Source organism: Lates calcarifer, linkage group LG3 (assembly GCF_001640805.2).
Source record: "Lates calcarifer isolate ASB-BC8 linkage group LG3, TLL_Latcal_v3, whole genome shotgun sequence".
NCBI lineage: Eukaryota > Metazoa > Chordata > Actinopteri > Centropomidae > Lates > Lates calcarifer.
Genome location: NC_066835.1, coordinates 8,737,014 through 8,758,903, shown reverse-complemented (window position 1 = coordinate 8,758,903; position 21,890 = coordinate 8,737,014). Strand labels below are relative to the sequence as shown.

General features: G+C 44.0%; 1 protein-coding gene across 1 annotated transcript; it reads right to left on the bottom strand.

Moving 5' to 3' along the window:
• Window positions 1-1,962: 1,962 nt before the first annotated feature.
• pals2b (protein associated with LIN7 2, MAGUK p55 family member b) lies at window positions 1,963-21,771 on the bottom strand. Its single transcript, XM_018666988.2, is given in 15 exon segments — window positions 1,963-3,223; window positions 3,329-3,457; window positions 3,547-3,582; window positions 3,584-3,750; window positions 3,855-4,016; window positions 4,105-4,173; window positions 4,499-4,595; window positions 4,701-4,832; window positions 5,694-5,921; window positions 6,113-6,265; window positions 7,766-7,918; window positions 8,554-8,672; window positions 12,135-12,386; window positions 15,079-15,143; window positions 21,622-21,771. Coding segments are annotated over 13 exon segments (1,749 nt in total). The 5' UTR covers window positions 12,262-12,386; window positions 15,079-15,143; window positions 21,622-21,771; the 3' UTR covers window positions 1,963-3,046.
• Between the last annotated feature and the right edge of the window lie 119 nt (window positions 21,772-21,890).

Sequence of the window (21,890 nt, the reverse complement as noted above, 5' to 3'; positions counted from 1 at the left end):
CACCTTGAGTCCGGTTCTGCTCGAGGTTTCTGCCTCTTAAAAGGAAGTTTTTCCTTGCCACAGTCGCCTAGTGTTTGCTCATGGTGGGATCTGTTGGGTTTCTCTCTGTAAATTTTATAAGATAAAAAGTACGGTCTAGACCTGCTCTATATGTACAGTGCCTCGATATAACTTCTGTTGTGAACTGGCACTATATAAATAAAATTTGACTTGACTTTGACATTATGAATTTTATTATTTACACCTGTGCTTTTCCCCACTCTCATGAAAAAACAAAATGTCTTTAATGTTAAAGGCCTTTGTCAAACTGACCATTCAGGGGCAGTTGCTGTTGTAGCTACTAACCGTGGCCCAGCCGCGGTTCAGGGCGGGTTTAGCTGAGCAAGGCTTGTGTTGAAGTCTGTCTCCCGTTCACATAGTGTTTGGAGCCGGGGCTGAGGTTAGGGTATGACAGGTTAGGGCTAAGCGTCGTAAGTTGGACGCGTTCGCTGAGTTAAAACGGGCACGAGAGTTCAGCTTAACCGGATGAGGTTACCTTATAAGGTCTGCCTCACACAGGTGATTTTAAGACGATGAGTGACGAGCAATTGTCGTGTACTTGCGAAAACTGCTAAATGAAGAAACTGGTTTCAGCTGTGTGATTTTTCCAGTTCAGCCGGCTGTATCAGTAAAAGAGAAACACCACTGAAATAACAACACACGGTGTTCGTTTTTTCATTTTAAATGGAAAACACATGAATGAATATGTAGAGACTATGAACTGACCTCTCTGGTTTATAAGATGACCTGTTTCCCTGTTTCTAGCATCAAAAATTAACTGGGGCAAACGTTACCCCAGTTAAGTGCATTGTACGATGCCCTCCAAGCAGCTAGAACAGCTATTAAAGGATCATTTCACCCAAAAAAAAAAACAAAACACTTTTTCTCACTTACCCTCAGTTATGCAGAAAGTTGTGGCGTTGTTTGTCACAGCTTCAAAAATATTTCTTCTGCCTTCACACCAATACAGCAAGTGTTTTTTCATGAAAGACGCTTGAACAGAGCAGAGGGCAGATCGTTAGTTATATTAGTTACACCTGTGCTTTTTACCACTGTGACAAAATGTTCACTCTTAATAAGGGATAAATGGACTTTTGTTTGAGGTGCTTAAAGCCAGTTCACTTTTCTAGTTATTTAGATAATCCACATATCTCACTGTGAACAATTTCATTTTTAACCTTTCACAATGAAGACTGTCAAAAGTTAAAGATTACCAGGCTACCAACATCCAAACTGCATTTTGACACCTTTCCTAGAGGAATATAAACCTGTTATCCCTCAAAACAGCTTTTTATGTTTAAAAGAAAGGAACAGCAGCCATACAAGGACTGTGCTTAAATAAAATACTGTCTAAAATTCTTAGAAATATGAGTAAAATCAGTGACAATCTGACCAAAGAGTAACTAACAAATACTACAAACCTGACCTGATCTTTGGTGGTCGATGGATTTAAAGAAAATACATGCATCTTTTTTTCTTTTTCTTTTTTTCAAAAAAGAACAAGTTTTGTTAGGTTTAATAAACTTTATTCGTCATAACTTTGCTGATAAAAATGTAAAAACAAATCTGTAGATGTGAGGTTGATGTGAAACACTTCAACAGGCAGTAGGGATGTTGTCTAAGACGTGGCACAGATTGACCTCAGGATTTTGAAATTTTACATATATATCACAAAGTATATCCATATAAGGTCATCTTTCTGAACAAATTAATTTGAAATGGAAACTAGTGAAATAGCTTGTACTTAATGTCATGTTGTGACATAGATTTTCAAAGTATTATGAGACGTACAGTAATACTAGAATTTGACGCTTTGGCTTTGCTCGATGCATTTACCATTCGAAGTCACATAATGTTAAAGTATAAATTCATACATTACAGCCTGTAGTTTAAGTACCAATCAGATTTAGATTCTGACAAGTGTGAATTTCAAACTTTATTTGGAGTATGATTGGGGCTTTGGCATACTGCAACACAGAAGATAAGGACCATAAAGAGGGAGTGGGTTTGAGCCACATTCACATAAATAAAACTTTAACAAATTGGCTTATGCAGATGGTAAAGATGACATTCAATGACACTGTGATGATCACACTCCAGACAGACAGACAGACAGACAGACAGACAGACAGACAGGCTGATAACAGGATACTTAAAAACAAAGCAAAGGATCATGTGTGACAAAACACTACACTCTATATATCACCAAACCGATTACAAACTACTGTAAGAAAACTAGACGAAATTAACAGAGACAGACAGTGTTTGATCTTTGAAAAAGTACATTATAAAGTAGTTTTTTCTTTTACATAGCGGAGGAGTTGTGCACAAACAGGCCTTTCAACCTCTATTTCTGCCCAGTTTATCTTGTGGACGACACTGTAAGAAGAGCTTAGGGCCAGCTACATAAGAACACTAAAGGATTTGATTGTAGGGAGGTGAAAATAAAACAGCTACACAGGTTGCTCAGACACAGCAATGATGTGTGACACTGACAAGTTTCATGACAATGACTGCTCAAAGATCTTCTAACCCATCGCCTCTCCTTATCTTCACCTTGGAGCTCGGATGGTGATCATAAATCCTGGCTGTCCATGAGGGAAGACTAACAAAAACACTTGGAATCGAGAGAAACGACTACAAAATAAGATGTGTAGCTACTACAACAATAAATTAATGCAAAAATATGGCCCAAGGACGTGACCAGATTTTTTTTGTTTCATTCTCACTGGAATTCCACCTTGAATAGAAAGATCTTTCATAAAAAGTTATAAAATAAATAAGCACTCTTTCCCTTTGAGTTTTAAGTAGAAAAAAAGTTGCACAGCGTGCAGGCCAAAGAGGAGAAAGAGCAATAGGAGGAGTTTTTTTTTTTTTTTTAATTATTCATGTTATTTTGCAGAAGTATCTCCACACTCTTCTCCTCTTCTTTGGCCTTCGTGGTCAGAAACACACACACATGCTGGTGGGTCAGTGTGACCCGCTCAGAGTGGCTGCTGCTGGTTCCTCAGTACACCCAGTTCACTGGGACCCACTGGGGTTCACTGCACAGTTTGTCCACAGCGGCCTGTAACGTCTCAAAGGCCCTGTCCAGGTTGTCGTTGACGATGGTCAGGTCGAAGTAGTGGCTGTAAGCCCTCTGGATGCGGGCGCTCTCGTCCACCGTCTTCCTCAAGTCCACATCCTGCCAACGCACATGAAGGAACAGGTGAGTTGGACGGATAAGGATGTGTGAATGTATGATGTGTGAGTTTGTGGACGACAAAGATGCATGTGGGTGTTAACCTACCGTGAGCTGCTTAGTTGTGATGCCCGCGTCCACCACAGCTTTGTGCATGGCCTTGAGTGTATCAAAATCCGGCGCTGCTATGAACACCACATAAGGCATGAACTCTGCTGTTTTCAGTACCTTCAGAGCCTGCAGAGAGACAACATTACGGCCAAATGTTCTATGTATTCACCCTCAACACATCAACTTTAACCCTGTGTACGTTTAGCGCCTCTTACCTGTGGGTTGACATCCAGGATGCAGGTGCGTCCTGTAGGCCACCACCTCATGGATAGAGTCGATCTTGGTGCCATAGAGGTTGCCGTCATACTCGCCGTGTTCCAGGAAGCAGCCGGCCTTCACGTCCACCTCCATCTCCGTCCTGCTGGTGAAGTGGTAGGTGTTGCCGTCCAGCTCATCATCACGAGCTCGCCGTGAAGTGTCTGAGAGAAGAAATTCAGTCAGCTGTTTGACTGGAGAACTTCCAGAATTTGTCTTAGAGCGTGACAGAATTTAGAAACATGGACAACATTCGAGCAGGACGTACATGGTATGGTTGTGCCGAAACGGGTGGGTTGAAGGACCATCAGTCTGTTTTTCAGGCTGCGCCGACCCACTCCCTGCGCACCAATCAGAACCAGCGTCTTCCTCTGGAATGGTGGCACTTTTGCCACTTCCTCATAGATCTGCAGCTCATGTCTGTCAAACTCTGTTTAAACACAGGCACAATTACACCGTTAGCCGATCAAAGAATAAGATAATGAAGATGACAGTTAAGATTCACCAGGTTTTCTGACCTGCATTCTTGGCTGTCAGGTACATCATCTTCTTCTTCTTTTTTCCAGCTATGGTGCCACAAAGGATCCCTACAAAATAAGACACAAACATGTAGATTTTTTTGCAATTATGCAATTTGGCCATAAGGGGGCAGGCGTGGACCATTTTCTGACAACTGAAACCATCATAGGCTACCCAGGCATTTCCACCATAAATCAGTTCTCAGTGGTAAAGGCAATAGAGTAGTGACAAGAGGTCTGGCAGCAAAGTAGTTAACAGACTTCTGGCCTATCCATCTTTTAAACATTAGCATTGCTAAAGAGCGAAACTGGAAACATGAGTTTGAGCTCTAAGCAAAGCACAATTTACAGTGTTTATACAAAACACTGGCGAGAGACGTTCGCAACGACCCACCTGATCCATCAAAGTCTCGAGGGACAAAAGCTTTCCTCTTCTCCTCCAAGAACTGACTGGGTATCAGCCCTGTGGCCCCACCCACCACATGACATGCCTGGCACAGATTACAGATCAGTTCATAGTTAAGTCTTCAAGTCCTTTTGTTTCTCTGATCTTCAATGATACATGTATACAGGAAATGAACGGTAGGGAAGCTCACCTGCCACCAGTTGGGATCCTCTCTGTTGACGATCTGAAGGATGTCGCCTTTCTTGAAGGCCATCCCCGCCTCTCGACAAGGGATCAGGTTGTCATTGGCTGGGTTGTAGTCAAAGTATGGCCTCACGTACACCTAGGATTAGTACATTTATAGTTTTGAGTCGTCGCAGGAGTTAATTCATATCTATTTGTGGGTTTGGCACACTTGAAACAAATAAAAAATCCAGCTAAGGCGGGTGTTGATGCTACAAGCAGACATACATGAACTAGAGAAACAAAGAGGCTGGATCTCAGCGTGCCATCTCACACACCGACACAGTAACAGTAGCTCGTTCGCACCCATTATGTCCCACGTCAAACACTGCACCCAACACAGCTGTTCATGCTGCGCCAACAGCAGAGACTTTTGCCAGGAAGGGTAAGTGCTCTGGCCGATGTATTAGATTAAACAAGCAGCCAGAGGAAGCAATAAAACAAGCCAGTAAAGTATACTGTGCAGTGTGCCCTGAGCCACAGAGCAGGATGTGATTTTGCATTATGTCTCATTCAGTTTTCACTGCTGTATAAGCCAAATAAGCATCTCCACGTTTATGTCTGTTTGTTTCAGGGTGCACGGCATCGTCAGGATTTTTCTATTCAGGAGCTGTAAGTAGTCGGAAAATTTGTGGCACATGCATGAGGGAAAATAACTAAAAATATCGTAAATTACTGTACTTTCCATGTGAGGGAGCATGAGATTACAGGAAGCATGTGTGTGTGTGTGTGTGTGTGTGTGTGTGTGTGTGTGTTTGGAGTGTGTGCTAGAGACAGGAACGGCTAGTGTGACCCAGATAGCATGTGGAGTGTTATTAATAGGGCTCCAAGGGTTCACATTCCTGCGCAGGGGATTGTGGGAAGGCCGTAGGACAGATCACCAGCCCACGTACCACTGCCCCAACATCTGTCGCTCATTAAATAAGCGAGCATGCTTGTGTTTATGTCATCATCTCGTTACCTGTGGAGGTGCGGGAGCGTCTCGGTAGCTCGGGAGTATTTTCAGCGTGATCCCCCCGCTGCAGTCTTTGAGCATCTCCTGCAGCTCGGTGGGGTTGTTGCCGACATCCTTCCCGTTCACTTCCTTTATGATGTCGCCCACGTGCAGCAGGCCCTGCCTGTCAATCATGCCGCCGTGCAGGATTCTGGCAATGACCAGGTCGTCCTTCTCCACGCGAAATGTCACGCCCTGAGAGGAAGAGGAGGGAGCAGGAGGTCTCACTCACCTTCAGTTCTGACATCTACTCACACACTGAATGATTCACTTGCTAATTCGTGTACTCTACCAAATCCCTTACAGCAGTAGACACACACACACCACACACACACACACACACACACACATGCAGACATTTTCAGTCAGCGTGTGTCTCTGCTCACCAGTGGCTCTCCAGCTTTCTTTCGGATGCCAATCATGCGCACGGCATCAGCCTGCATCAGAGCATTGTTCACAGCCGCGTCATTGGTCGCCTCGGCCGGGGGCGGGACTTCGTAGCACTTTGAGGCCACCATGTCATGTGCCTCCAAAAGGGACTGAGAGAGAGTGAGAAGGACAAAGTGAGAGAGAGAGCGAGAATGAGTGATGATTAGTTAAGTTCTGAAGGATGGAAAAAAACATTGTTCCTCTTACAAATGAAAAGTTGAATCATTAAGCGATAAAACACACCCTTTCTCAGTTCTATGCACTCAGTGGTTTTGCTGTTACACCATTTCTTGGTCTGGTGTGACCAGAAGCTTAAGTTGGCAAACTTTAAATAAATCTTTTTGGGTAAGCAACATTACTAAATCAGTTTGTTGACTTTAGGACTCTTCTCTATGTGTGCTATTGTTACACTTTGTTTTCATTTTTACCATTATCCTGTAATTGTCACCTGGAGCCACAGTGGACAGTAGAACAGAAGCATTTACCAACACAGAGCAACTGTCTAATTTGCAGTGCTGCCACAGTTTGTTTATCATTCGTCTTTTGGGTCTAATTTTCTTAAAAATAAAAAATAAAACATGAGTACAAAGATGTTTAATCAACAAACTCCCAACAATATGTTTTCTCACCAGCCTATTAAAAGTTATTGCTTAATGAAAAAAAAAAAAAAAACTAATCGTCTAATGGCATAAATCCCAAATATGGATTACCACCAAAATCCATTCAATTATTTCTTGGTTTGCTGAGTATCCCTGTGCCAGCTTTCATCCAAACCTGTTTCTTCATATACTACTGGGACTACTTTTACAGCACCTTACTGACAATCTGACAAGTGGCAGAAAACAAATAAGTTTATAAACTCACCCAGTCAGTTTGTGATGTAATATCTGTTTCCCTCATTCCCTCTCTCTTTTCTGCCCAGTCTGCCTTTCCCTCCCTTCCTATCTCTCCCTCTCAGTAGGTCAACAGGGTCTTATCCTCCAGCTTACAGCTCAAAAGGGCCCTGATTGGTGCAGAGGCTTCGCCGGGCTCAGAGGTCTAACTCCTATTGGTCTAGCCCGTGTAAAGCCCCTGGCAGGTCCAGGGATAGAGGTTAGTGTCCTACTGATGCACGAGGACGGGATCCAAAAACATCAGCGCCGTGCTACTGTAACTACAGTCAACATTACAACTATAGGTCCGAGTTTAACCCCAACAACTTAAAGAAAACATCACAACCAGTCCCTTCTTCAGACATATGCACACAGTTGCTTATTACAGAAACTGTAGTAGTCGTTTTGCTCAGAAAAAGAAGCTACATGAACTGGCTATAGGTCGAGCTACCGTCAGTAAGAGAGCAGCAAAATTATCACGTACTTATAATGTCAATCAGTAGGATTAAATGCAAAGAATTTATGTGATTAAAAAGTGATTTTAAAATAGTGTCACTGGGCACCTGTGCATCACCTCCCCAACAGAGTTAATATTCAATCCACTGGCAGCACAATTACATCCAGAAATCATGTCAGGACAAAGATCCAACATGCAGTGTGTGAGCTGTGTGGCATGTGTGTGTGTGTGTGTGTGTGTGTCTGTGTGTGTGAGAGAGTGTTGAGTGTTTATCGTCTCACCTGGAAGTGCGGCTCCTGCAGAATCCTGGACAGTTCGGCTGCGCTGTCGTCTTTAACCTTGAGGTTGCTGATGTCGCCCAGGATCTCCGTCACCAGCTCCACGTTGTTGTCCTGCACCGCCTCCAGCTTCACCTCCTCCAGCTGTTCGTGAGCCTGGGGCAGGGGTGAGAGACGAGAGAAACTCAGGGAGAGTAGGTTTTATCACCGAACTGATGAATGTAGCTTATTTTCATTGTGTCGTAGTGACTGTTGATATCATATTGGATTCTAAATGAAGTGCAGAGCTGGTTTACAGTGGAATTTATTTTGCTGTATGAGCAAGCCACCGTCTGCCTCATGTCATGCTGTTAAAAGTCAAAGGAGTGTTTGTTTATGTTTAGTTGTCTGTCATCTCTACAAGTTCCAGCCCTGCGGGGAGCAGCTGAACAGTGGAAAATGACAACAGCCTGTCTAGCAGGAACTACAGCTGTCCTCTAACTGAACTCACTGCACACTAGATTTCAAATAGCAGTGAGGCTGTGTGTTAGAGCAAGTTTGTGTGTGTGCAGAAGCAATACATGCACTGTCAGTAAAAAAAAAAAAAAGAAAAGAAAGAAAAGGTAAAGCTACATCATTTTCACAGCGCATCTGTCAGTCAAAGCCTTACTGTACTTCAAGACCTCAGCCACAGCGAGCAAAGCACTGCCAGGAGCAAGGGGGGGTGAAGGGCTTGGAGGTGGCCAGAGCATAAGTTAGTCTGTTCACCCCCCCACCCCACCCCCACCCCCCAGGCTATGTGTGTGTGCTACCTTATCCAGGGAGCGTACAATTGGACTTTCCATGATGCCGCGCAGGAAGAGCAGGTCGATGTCTTTGGCGCCCGTGGAGGTGGGCAGCTCACCCACATTATCCAACACCTGCTGCATGGCTAGGATGAGCGGGTCGAGAGGCAGAGATACAGACACAGACAGAGGAAGAGAGAGGGAGAAAGAGAGAGAGATAAGAAGAAGAGTTAGCCGGGCGTGAAAGTCATACAAACCATAAACACATGCACAGCAGTGGTGAAGACATACTGCAGCAGCCAGAGGGAGAGAGGCCAGTCTCTGGCTTAAGGATGTCAGCACCAAGCCTCTAACTTTCATGTCACTCAGTACTACAAATACAGCGACAATTTCTCTAAATATAGAAAACTTAATGGCGGTGAAAGCTGCTCCTGTAAAAACCTGAGACCTTGATTTTCCTTGAAGGTTCAAGCGAGGACCTACACATAATATACACCAAGAAATATATGTTAAAGCATAACAAGCTCCAGGTAAAAATGCTTCCTGACAAATGAACTCTGTAGAGTCTTGTACGCTGTGTTCACAGAGAGAGGTAAGAGGTGAGGACAGTAGGTATCAGCCAGCTAACGCCCTAATGCCAGGGTCTCAAAGCCCATGTAAGCCCATTTAAGACACTTAAAGCCCTGGGAACGTGTGTCTATGTGTTTGTGTGAGCGTGTGTATCTCTGTGTCATTATATACTTATGTGGATAGTAAATATGTCCAGTCAGCTCTTGTATGCAGCTGATTCACTCTCATGATTTCTCTGTATTTTACTCCCTGAGCCCATTATTACTCTGTGACCCTGACTCATCCTCTATGTCATAAATTCAAGTCATACTCTGATACATCAATCTCCTATTTATAAAAGGTGTCTCATACTACATAGCTGTCTTGGAATATGTGAAATTTAACACGAGGAGCAGCATTTCACATGGTAATTTCACATTATCAGTATATGTGCATTTGACGTGCTATAGCGTGTTGGACATACTGCATCACATGTGATGAAAACTTGCTCTCTCATGTAAAAATATGAATTTCAAAATTGCTTCCTTTGTGAAGGTTGTGTAGTATTTCTGTATTTTAGATAGAGTCTCATTTTAAAATCTGACATTTCTGGTTTGCAGCAATAAATTTGCTACATCAGAAAATAGAGCCTGACAGAATCATTTTTAAAAAATCATTTATCATTTATCATTTATTGAGAAAAAATACAATTTATCTCACAGTGGAGCAAAGACCTCACTGTGGTTTGATCACACAGTGCAAAGACAGACCGCATAAACAGCAGGCTTCATGCAAAAACAAACCTTAAATATTTATGATCCTTTTAAAGAAGGACAAATAGGAGAGGGAGGTTAACAACTGCAGTGCAGACTATTAAACCTGTATATCTATAAAGCAATATATTTATCTCTTGACAATACAGAAATGTAAAACTAAAACTCTATTCAGATACAAGGTGCAATAGCTGGTATGATGAGGATGTTCCGTTTCTGTAGGGACCACACAATATCTTTCGGAGCAGAGCTGTAATTGTAAATGCATCCACACAACCACACAACCATAAACAGGCATTAAAACACCAGCTTGATTGCAGTGCACTCACTCACTCGCTGAATCACTCACTCACACTTTAATTAAAATTAGTCATGGTTCGACCCCCTGAAATTTTGGAGAGCGATGTATTTTCCAATTCTTCAAATTTTCACATTTAATCATAACAACTGTCGAGAGGAGGAAAGTACAGCACAGGAGTCGTCCAACATCAAAACTGACCTCACTAACATACTTGAACACAATCTTTAAAATACACCACAGTAAACACTCTCTCTGTCTCTGTTGACCTTTACCCACTTGGTCAGCTCAGTTATGACATTGCGTCCTCAACCACAGGAATGTTTGCTCATCCCGGCTCATACACCCCCCGCCCCCGCCACGTGTACTTGTGTGTACATTACTCATCCCCACAAGCAACCACGAGATGCTTTCCTATCTACTGAGAGATTGGAGATGAACTAAAGCCTCCTACCCAAAGTCTCTATAATCCTATGAAATATGGCATGGCGATACAACCACCTACCAGCCTCTTGCTAAGCCTGGCCTGAAGAAGTTGTAAAAACGAGGAGATTACAGCACTGGACTGTGTTGCCCACAGTAGTTTGTTTTTTTCCCAGCTCATTCATTCATCTACATAATGAATCATCCCTCTTACCTGCTCTTAATTCCTCCCTCTGTGACCCTCTGGTCTGCCTGCAGTCTCTCTCGCCAGCTAACCACCGCCTCTGTGTACACCTACCAGCACTGTGTGGTTTGAATGCCAATGCAGAGACTCCTTGCTTAAGAATTCCTAACTCTGTTTTTCATGGAACGCGAGACAAATCCCAGGAGAAAAGACCTGGCAACCTGTATTATATGTGGTATTATTATTTTTTTGCTTGTGAGATGGAGATCAGAGGAGTGCCTTGACTGGCACAAAAGTAACATCACCCATTACAAAATATATTTCAGTGTATTTTTTCTGTAGTGCAGGTTAAGAACTGAAACACCTCCGGGGAAAACAGGCAACTCTCACAGCAAAAGCTCCTCTAAAGCAGAAACTCCCAAACTTACTTGTACCTCAGGGTGTACCTCTGCAGTTGCCAGGTGGTACGTTGAAAGACTGTAGAATAACTGAACTGATTTGAAAAAATATGAATTAACTTTTGATTATAAAGAAAATAGCTATTTAAAAAAACATAAGATATTAAAAAATACTCAAAAATACTACACATGTAAAACTATATTGTAACACTTAGCTGTAACAGTGTATGTGTTGTGATTGAGACTGTTTGAAAACTAGTTAGCAAAAGACTAGATAAGCTAGCTAAAAGTAATGAATAAACAGTTCAAATTGTTTGCTATAAAGTAGTGGATAAATACTTGAAACAGCTAAAAATAAATAAAACATTTAGCTAATAGACAAACAAATTAACTAGTTAGCTAAAAGTCGGCTAATGGTTAAAATGGATAGGTAACACTAAATTAATGGACAAACAGTTAAAATACTAAGCTAACCTTTAGCTCACAGAAGCGATGAAATAGTTAACTTTACAGATAAACTTTGAAAAATTGTTAGCTAAACAGCTACATGGACAATTGGTTGAAATTGCTTTAGCCACCCCCACATGGTAGTATTATGAAGGCTAACATGAGTAAATCAGCCTAAATATTCAAATACACAGTATCAATAATACAACATCCAGTTTTAAATTAACTGAGATATAGACATTTGGAACATGACAGGTGGTGTTGATGAAGGGGTACTTATGATCATCTGACATGGATGTAGAGGCATGCCAGACAATACGAGGTTTGGAGCAACTGTTCTAAAGGATCATCAGATCATCTACGTTCAAAGAAAAAAAAAATCTGGCAGTCGTATCACTCTGTAGGAGCTACCCGTCAAGCAACACTGCCTTCTGATTATAAATATTTCATAAAACCCTTTCATCAATCCCTACATCTCAAATTTTCAACACAAAAAGGACTACAGTGTCTCTCTCGCCTTCACCTCCTTTCCTCACCTCCAGACGTATCTGCTCCCTGGGTGGACCGCGCAGCCGGGGGCCCCTCCATGCCAGTCTGTCCCAGGGGCGTCACCTCCTCCTCCCGTACCCCATTGGGACAGGCATCCTCCATAGCTGTGACCATCGCCAATCCCTCCTTCTTCCTCACTGCTGCCACAAGTATGCTAAGGCTAACCACTAGTAAACCACCAGTAGTTTTGCAACTATGTCTTCTGTCCTCCAATCCTCTTGTCTGGCACTGCTGACCCTCTAAACTCCCAAAAAACACAGAAAGAGGGAGCAGAGAGGAGGAAGAGAGAGGGGGGGGATTGAGGACAGAGTATGAGAGAAACAAAGAGACACACAGAGAACGACAATAGAGTGGGATTAAGATCAGGGGATATTAAAAGACGAGGGGAAAAGGAGCGGATAGGAGGAGGAGAGATGAGAGGGAGAAATTTAAGAAGAGGGGAAGGAGCTGATGTGAAGATGAGTTCAGAAAGACAGGCATGAAGAGAGACAGAGAGGGGTAGAGAGCTGGATCGCGCACACAGATGTGGACATGCGTTCAATGCTTGTCAGTCCCCTCCCTCCACTCTGGCTTTAATACCTTCCCTTCCTAGCCCCCCCCCCCCTTCTGTTGATAACACACACACATAATCCCACAATCCTCTCCTGCTGTTGAGGGCTTGCTTGAGTACCCCTCCTTGTGCTTCCCCGACCCCACCCAAAGTTGAGTTGCCCCTCTTGTCTAGAAGGAGGCACACACGCACACACACACACACACACACACCGGTTGAATGTGCCATTATGTAAGTAATCTTACGTAAGTGTTACTGAGAGGGGGCCTGACCTTACATTCCCATTCTTTTCCTGCTTCTTTCTTTCATTCACAGTGTTCAGGGTTTGGACACCCCGCTGCAGCAATGTGCAGAAACTCTCAGTGTGTGCAGATTGTGCTCGTACGTATTCCCTCAGCAGTCGTCCACCTCCTTAAAGCAGCATGTGTCAGCCTAATGGGAGCTTTCGCTCTCTCTCTCTCTCATTTTTTTCTTTCATCTCCATTGCTCCTTAAATTAATGTGCCCCCACCACCTAACTTCTTGCTAAGTCAGTGAACTTAAGGTGCTGACAGGATTATGCACATTTTTAGGGCTCCAATTTGAGCTTCTCCACTCCTGAGCCTTAATACTTTTGGCCAAGCCACTGGGTACAGTACTTTCATAGACGGAACCTTGTTTTTTCCTTAAAAACATTTTCTCCTGAGCCACATTTTGTATGGAGATACTACACAGATCATTGTACAGAGAATAAGCACGAACATTTTACATCAGGTCTACAGCCATGCTAGCAGTTCTGTGAGCCTGTGCTTTAGGCTTAAACCTGTCATCAGAATGCTAACATGACAAACGTTTAGCAGGTATAACGTATGTATCTGATCATAAACTGAGTGTGGTGGTCAGGGGATCACAAAAGTTACTACAATGAGGAACATGAATGTCGGTATCAAATTTTGTGCCGACTGAGCCAGTAGATGTTTAGATATTTCACTGGATATGAGAAGTTTGACCTGTGGATAGCATTAGATGAAAAGTCAGGGGATCACCAAAGTCTTTGAGGTTCATCCTCTGGGGACAACAAATAACTGTACAATGGTAGTCAAGACATTTTAATCCCAGTCAAAGACATATTATAGTATAATATTACCATACCTATAGCTTCTGCAATCCAATGGCTAAAAAAACAAGAAGTTGGAGAACCACCCGAGCTACTGCACATATGACTGTTCTATGTATGATATAACATAACACAACTCAGCTGTTTAATACCAAGACTGTCACGATCAGAGGAAGAGCAAAACAGGCATCCCAGCGTCGAGAATAATCTACAAAAGGCTCCTCCCCCTCACCGCCCACCAAGCCCCTCCCATGGCGACACAGCTGTGCAAGAAGCAGATCTGCTGGTTTTAATCCACTCCGCCACTCCCTTCACTCCACCCTCAGCATGACCGGTCAACCCCTCCCCCCCAAACTCTGGACGTGAGATTTTAATCTGGCCACGAAAACACGGGATTACAGAATCTCTCTCTCATCATATCCGGCGCTCAAACATCCCTACAAGGCTAACAGTGCTTGTTCGGTGATGTTTGAAATGGCCTTTAGAATCACACTGAGTAGCTACCACTGATGTTACCACTGAAGTGTGAACAGGGAGCGAAATATTTGCCCCTTGGGCATCAGTACAATGTTACAGTACATTTCTCCCACAGAACTAAAGGCAGTTGACAGTTTGTTGATGCCACACACAAGTCTTCCCTCCAAAATGCCAACTTAATTGTTCCTCTTAGAGAGTATAAAGACGAGAGCTGATTTCACACAGAGTTTGACTGAGGCAGAGCAGCTGTGTGAGAAGAGAACAAAGCACTTAGGCCATAAAAAGTATCATGGGAAGTCAACACAGATTATAGGAAAACAAGTGATCACTAAGCTCCAAGTCTAATATGAGTAGAACAAGACTGTGGTTCAGTTAAAGTAATTGGTTTATTATACACCAATAAGCCAATTTAGAGATATACTGGTACCCAGCAAAGGGTGTAACTGATGTGCTGCCAGTCACAGTCAGGTAGGATTCCTAGGCAGTAAACGAATATATACAGACCTTTATTATATAAACCTCAAAACTTGACTTTCACTGGTTTAGATTAATATGAGCATGGAACACAGAAAATGTTTTATTAACCTTGTAATCTACATGAGCATAAAACACCCGTAGCAAAAGCATCTGCTTCCTCACTTCCTTAAAAGTGATGTTTTTTTGGAGCAGTGATCAGCACATCCCTGCTTCAAAGACTGGCAGTTCTCCCACTGAACTTAAGAAATCTTGTCAGCATGCAGAAAACATTTTCCTAAACGTCTCCAGTGAGTCGACACCGAGGAAGAGGCCGGGGAAGAAATTGTGTTTACCTGTGCCAGTCGGTGTAGCCCAACCCTGGTCGTCTACTGGCTATTCATCAGTCAACTGTGAAGATCTGGAGAGAGGGAAAGAGAGAGGGAGAGAGATGTGTGAGACTTTGCGAGGCACGAATATTTTGTCTCCACTTGCATTCCTCGCACACCGGTTTTCATCATTCCTCGCACACTTGCTCGAGCATTCAGATGCATACTTGTGCTTATCCCTCACACAAACTCAATGACTCCCTTTTCCCCGTGGATTATCCGTTTCATCTATCTGTGTCATCCCTGCCTCTCGCAAGATAGGAGCCCCTGTTTGCAGGCTGAGGCTGTTGTTCGTTGAGAGCAATGCACAGAGTCATCCAGTACGATTCATTGTCCTCAGCTATTCGAGGATGCCTGCATCATCAGCTGGCACAGCGCCATCAACATAGTAAATGGCCACTATTCTCTGAAAGTAATGACAAAGCAGTATGCATTCATTCCTAGAAAGATCGTTCACTTGCAAATTCTCTCATGCATACACGCCACACCGCACTATGTTTATTGTGTAAAGCTTTACCAGTAGTGGTAAATTTATGAATCAGTCCTTCCTATATTGTTTATCTAGCAGAATATCTTCATTACACTTTGTGTAATGTCTGAGTTGACAGTAACAATGGGGAAAAACACAGACAAACAAAAACCGTTGAATTCTTGCTAAGAAAATGTGCATTTATGTGAAAAAATGAAATAAACCAGCCAAGAATCCTTATTAGAATTATTAATCTCAACTCTGGGGCTACTTACTCACTTGCTCTGGAGCTTTCAACAATATAACATGGTCCTCATCAGAAAAACAATGAACTGTCAACCTCAACTTTTAAGCTAATATTCTTTACAAACCATTGTAGGTTTTACCATCAGTTATGTGACAACTGAGAAAACTACATCTGCCTGATGAAGACCATAAAAAATGAGTGAAAACTCTGGAAAAAGCAAGTAAGTGGACCTTTAGTTGAGATTATTTTGTGCAACTGCTGTCTCCAAGGTCAAGAATGGACTGTCGTAGTCAAAATAAAAATATGGATTTCTGTGTCACTGCTTCCTCACTTCCTGTTCTCAGGTTTCTGCTATCAAGTGACTCTAAATGTGGACAGAAAGGACGCCTACTCCTCTGCGACATCCCCACCTGTGTGATGTTTAAAACATCATCTGTTTAATAGAACTGCAAAGTCTGCTAGCGCTAAGCCCATTCACACTGCTGTGAATAGCCATTGTGAAATGGGCCATTAGAAAATGCAAGCCAGCAAAAAAAACAAAAAAAACAATGAAATGGTGTGATTACAAATAACTGATGCCTGCGCTCACCTCCAACAATAGATTATCACTCTTACACGCTTTGTTTCTTTCAGCCTCTTTCACTTTCCCTGTATTTCACCATTTCTCTTGCCCCGAGCTGGGGAAAGGATACTGCGGTGTTTGGAAAGATCATGCAATAAAAGTCACTCAATGTGTGAACGCATCTGCTAAATTATGCTGAAATTATGAATATTTTTCTGTTTGTATTTGCTCTCAGTCACAGTGAGGAGGAGATCACACTGTCCACACTGTTCACCCTTGACCTCAAGCTCCTCTCAAGTCTGGGTTGCACCAACATGTAGCAGTTTCCAAACGCTTAAGCATTTATAAGGTGATCACAACACACAGAGGAAGTCTAGTCATCACTGGTCTGCCATAATCTCTTTTTTGCTGCACTGGAGTCTTTTCACTTGTCATGCCGGAGCTAATTGTTCCTTTATTGTATGAGAGGAAGAGAGAGAGCGAGGGGTCAATTCATTACGCAACACAGATTACAATCAGGCTTGGCACGCTCATTGGAAGTGAAAGATATCCCTTGAAAGAATGTTAATGGAGACAAAGCCACCAGGGCAAATCATCCGCACCACGGAGCAGGAGCCGGGCCAATCAAAGGTCCCGATGAGGAGGGAGGAGCAACAAAAAAAAAAAAAAAAAAAAGACAGTAAGGGTCACAACCTGATTTTGGAGGAACATATAAAAAGGGGGCAAGAGGGAGAGGGAGAATTTCAGGGGGAAGAGATTTGGAGCAAGAGAATAGGGGATAGATAAAAGGCACATTAAGAGTCATGAAGAAGAAGAGGAGAAGGAGCGAAGAATCCTCAAAGATTATGCAGAGCTGTGGGAAAAGCCTCTCAAGTCTTGAGGGGATGAGGGAAGGAGAGACGAGAGAGTTTTGAGGGAGAAGAGAGTGGTGTGCGAGGTCGACCGAATGCAAACACCTTCGTAATCTCTTTCACTCTCTCTAGAAACTGTCAGGTAACTGTGGTTCCTCTGGTGATATTCGCATGCAAGAAAATATCTTTGTATCTGCCTCTGTATGAATGGTTTCTGACAACTTGCTTGACAGAGAGTAGATGTAGAAAGTTTCTGCAAGCACCTATTTGCATGAGAAATCCAGGTCATCTCAAGGACTAGGAAATGGGTTGCAACACACAATAGAATGCTACACCAGCCAGGTCAGTCACATCTCACAATGTGCTGGACTCAGGATTCCCCTTGATGTCCTGTTACCTCCACCGGGGACAAGGGAGAAAAAAATCACAGGAAGTTGTCACTTGCAATCCCTGCCGCCATTGGTTGGTCTGTACAAAAGGACAAGCCAACAAAAGCCCTCTGAGTGCCCCCTGGTTGCCAAGCACTCAGATGATGGACAGCTCATAGAAAGGGGATTATGGGGATGGGGGGGGGGGTTTCAGAGGGTTTGTTTTTGTACAAAACATCATCGCTGTCTCACACACGTAAACACACTAGTGTTTGTGTACGCACGCTATTAAAAGCACAGACAAACATCAGCAGGCTGTGTGGTTTTTTAATTCCTCCAGTTCTAGTCACGCTAACAGGAAATCTCACTCTACCTCCAACTCAGTATTTATAGTCTCGGGTAGAGTAAAAGCTACATCCCTTGGGGTCATGAAACACAAACAAACACACACACACACACACACACACACACACACACACACACACACACACACACACACACACACACAGTGAAGCCCATACAGCATCCATCCTGGAAACACCATTCAAATGGTGTCTATCTGTTCTCCCCACCTCCATTCTCCCTGCCTGAAACACACTTGCCTTCTGAGAGCAGCCGTCACTCCCAGTTCCTCTCAATGACTTGCGAATCACAAAGGAGGCCAGTGATCTCCGTCCTGCCTGTGAGTGCAGATGTCACTTCACTGTTTGACTCCAGGGGCAGCGAAGAGCAATTAGTAAAGTTTCCTGAGCGCTGAGCTGCAGCGCTTGCTCTGTTTAACACCAGTGGTGCTGAGCGCCGAGGGGAGGAGGATATTCAAGTATGTATGTGTAATCACTGGCTATTCATATGATCAACCCCCACCCCCCCTTAACCGACCCCATCCCATCCTGTTCTGCCTCTCACCCATTACCCTCTGCCTCCAGACAAACCCTATGTAGGTCACTCCATGTGTTAACACAGTGGCTCAATAAGAGGATTACTCTGCTACCCCCAAGATGGCCATCTTAGCAGATCAATATCATCATGCATTCTATTTACTATAACTATATTTTTAACAAGATTGTTTAAAAAACACACACAGATTGTGTGCCACTATTATTGCAGCTGTTGATGCTGTTGTCAAGAGAGAGTTGATGAAATCAGCTCAGTGTCTCCAAATCCACCAGCCTCACAGTGGTAAGTCTACAGCTTCATCCACCTTTCTGCTGATTCATGCTTAGCTCTGCTCTTCACCTGACACTGCAATTTAAATTACCACTGTTTAACATCAACGCATCAGCTGTTGCATCACTTTCCCCGCATCACCTCAAAAGTTAACGACCTCATTCTCCTCCTCGGTGATGCTCCAGCTGGTGGGATGTCGCCACGCACCACCACGCACACTGCTGCTCGGGCAGCTCGTCAAGACCTCTTTTGGCGCAGCACACGCAACATCTCAATAACGAGCACCCTGTGACATAATCTAACCTGCCACATGGCCGAGCCTGCTCCTTCTCAGCCTCCTCTCCCCGTTCCCCAGCCTCCTGTTACTGATCATCAGTATTAAGGGAGAAGGGAGGGAGGGGATTGGGTTGGGGGGGGTGATGCAACAGCACTTAACACGACTGCAAAGTTTAAAAATGAAAAAACTGATGTTGTGTGATGTTGGATGGTTAGGGAGGAAGGGATAAGGCAAAGAAATGAGGTTCAGATGAGTTCACTGACTTTTTCTCAGTGCGTCTTGTCATAGTTTTGAATATTGGCAAGAATTAGAAACGGGGGGCTGTATTGTGGTATCCTACTAGCTGGAGCTGCTCCTGTAGAAATGAATGAGACTTAAATCTGGTATGCTGACCTAATGTGATCTTATGGGTTTTCATTCTATCACCCTCAAAATTCTCAACTCATTACGCAATTATAGACAAAAGGAGGTGTTTTTGACACAACATCAGACTGCCTGCTGCTACATAGATGATTTTTTATTGTTTGTCTGCAGTGCTATGCCCCTTTAAGGCTTTAGTGATGGATGAAATCTGGTGAATCAGCACTATAGGCTGCAGCAGGAAAAAAAAGAAAACGGCCAAAGACGTTTGCCTTTGCTCGCCTGCTGGTAGCAATCCTGACACACTGTGTGTTTAAAAAAGTCATGTTCCTTTCTGTAAGGGTGAGGCACTTAGTTGCGTGTTTACTTGACAGAAATGCAATTAGCCTATGATGACTGTTATGAGGTCAGGTATGTGTTAACAGCAGGGAGGTGCAGCCTGGTGCTGGGCGGGGAGGGTTGATTGTAGGTGTGTAGATAATGTGCTGTTCATGACTGGGAGGTTTGAGTCACTCCTCTCTCTCTCTCTGTCCTCTTCTCTGCCTCTCCCTTGTTCTACCCCTTCCTTCCTTCCTGTACCATCTCCCCAATAGCTGTGTATTAATAATGGAAAAGTTAGAGCTTCTGAGTGTTGGATTCGGTCTCTGAATGACTCACTGACAGCTCTCATATGTTCCAACATCAGGAGCACATGTTTTAAAATTTGTGTTTTTCCTCCCCGCTCTACTGACAGGAAGGAATCTGCATAATGAGGCGCTGAGAAGTCTGACTCTGCACCTCATCAAAAATCAGAACAATAAAGGTCATCCTGGATCCTGACTCAAAAGTCTTACTGGATATCCCTGCCCTGGGACTGCAGATTTACTCTAATGCACTTAACCATCTCTGTCTGCTTCCCTTTCTCCTTTTGTTCCTCCTATTCGATTCAAGAAATCTGATTAGGCCTTATTATAAGATTGGAAGGAAGAGAGAAAGACCCATAAACTCTGCTTTAGATGAAACTAGATCCATGCAACCCCAATCTCAGTGTCTGGTGGCCTATATGTAGCCCCTCCCAGGAAGGATCCCCAAGGATATTGCGTATGTGCACGGGCTTCCCCCATCACGTGCGGGAGAGGCTAAACAGCTTATAAACCTTGCCAAGTGACCCCTGTGCTCCCCTGAGCAAAGGAAGTCCCACGATCCACTGAGAGACTGGAGTCTGTTATCATATGCAGTTGGTTTTATGTTTCGATTAAGTGCTCGCATAAAGTGGCTCTGACATCGTCGTTAGTGCATTATTATTAGATGGTGCACTCGTTCATCTAAGTGGAGGAAGAAAAAAAATAAAAATCAATAGGACCGTCTGGCTGCGCCTCCGGTCGGCCAGCCCGTGCCAAGCCACCAGTCCCCACCTCCTCCGTTTTCATTCAGCATCAGCTCATTACAAACAGTGCTCTGTTGGTGTTTGTTGTGAAAGTTTTTTTGAACAGCAAAATGAGAGAAAATGTTCTAGCAGGTACAGATATGACTTGTTGCGGTAAAAGTGCTCTCTGTCTTTTATCAAGTCCACCATGCTTTGCTGGTAGATGTTGCAGTCTATCATCTCGGGACGTTTGCTGGTTCCTGCCTCCTCATCCTGTCAGCACTATTACCGGCAGCTCTTCCCCTCGTACCTTCCCCACAGTCACGGACCTACGCCAGGGTTGTTACGCACGGGAACATCCGTGCGCTTGAACCCGCGGCACGCCAGATCAGAGATCAGTGCCAAACGCTTGCGAACGTTTTTTTTCTCCCTCTCTCTCTCTCTTGGCTGACCCAGACAACTGTACTACATTCACGCCGTTCTCGCCACACGTGCGGCCATTTTTTGTTACCCATTGTGGCGTGTGCACACTTGTGCGACTACGGCCCCATCCGCTGAATCCCCTCCTCGTGATAAACCGGGGGGGGGGGTTAAAGGACGCGTGCGACTCCACAATAGGCGCCCACAGCAAACTGATATCTGCCTGAATAACGCCTGCTCCCACAGCAGAGCGGGCTCTACAGGGGAGGAGGTGGGGGGGAGGAGGAGGAAAGGGGGGGGGGGGGGGCAAACCAACCCCTTCTGTCAAACTCTACTGCACCTCAAACACGGCAAAGAGTCTTTGTCTCCCGTCTGAACGCCGGCGGGGGGGTGAATGAATTCAAAACCCTCGCATCGCAAATATGATCACGAGACGCGACTTACCTGTGAATCGTGCGCGTGAATTTGCCCTGGTCCACCGACCGTCCCGGTTGGACATTCAGACCCCCCTCAGCTGTCTGTCCTGGTCCCGCAGCAGACTACCAGAGAACACGATGCCAATCAAACCGACGCGCCCCGCCTCCTCCCCTGACGTCATAGAGCATGGACCAATGGCGGCTGAGGTTCCACCCTCGCTATGTGAGTACATATTGTATTGTGCACATAGTATTTTTTTCTTCCTCTCATACACTCATCCATTCACACAAATAAGC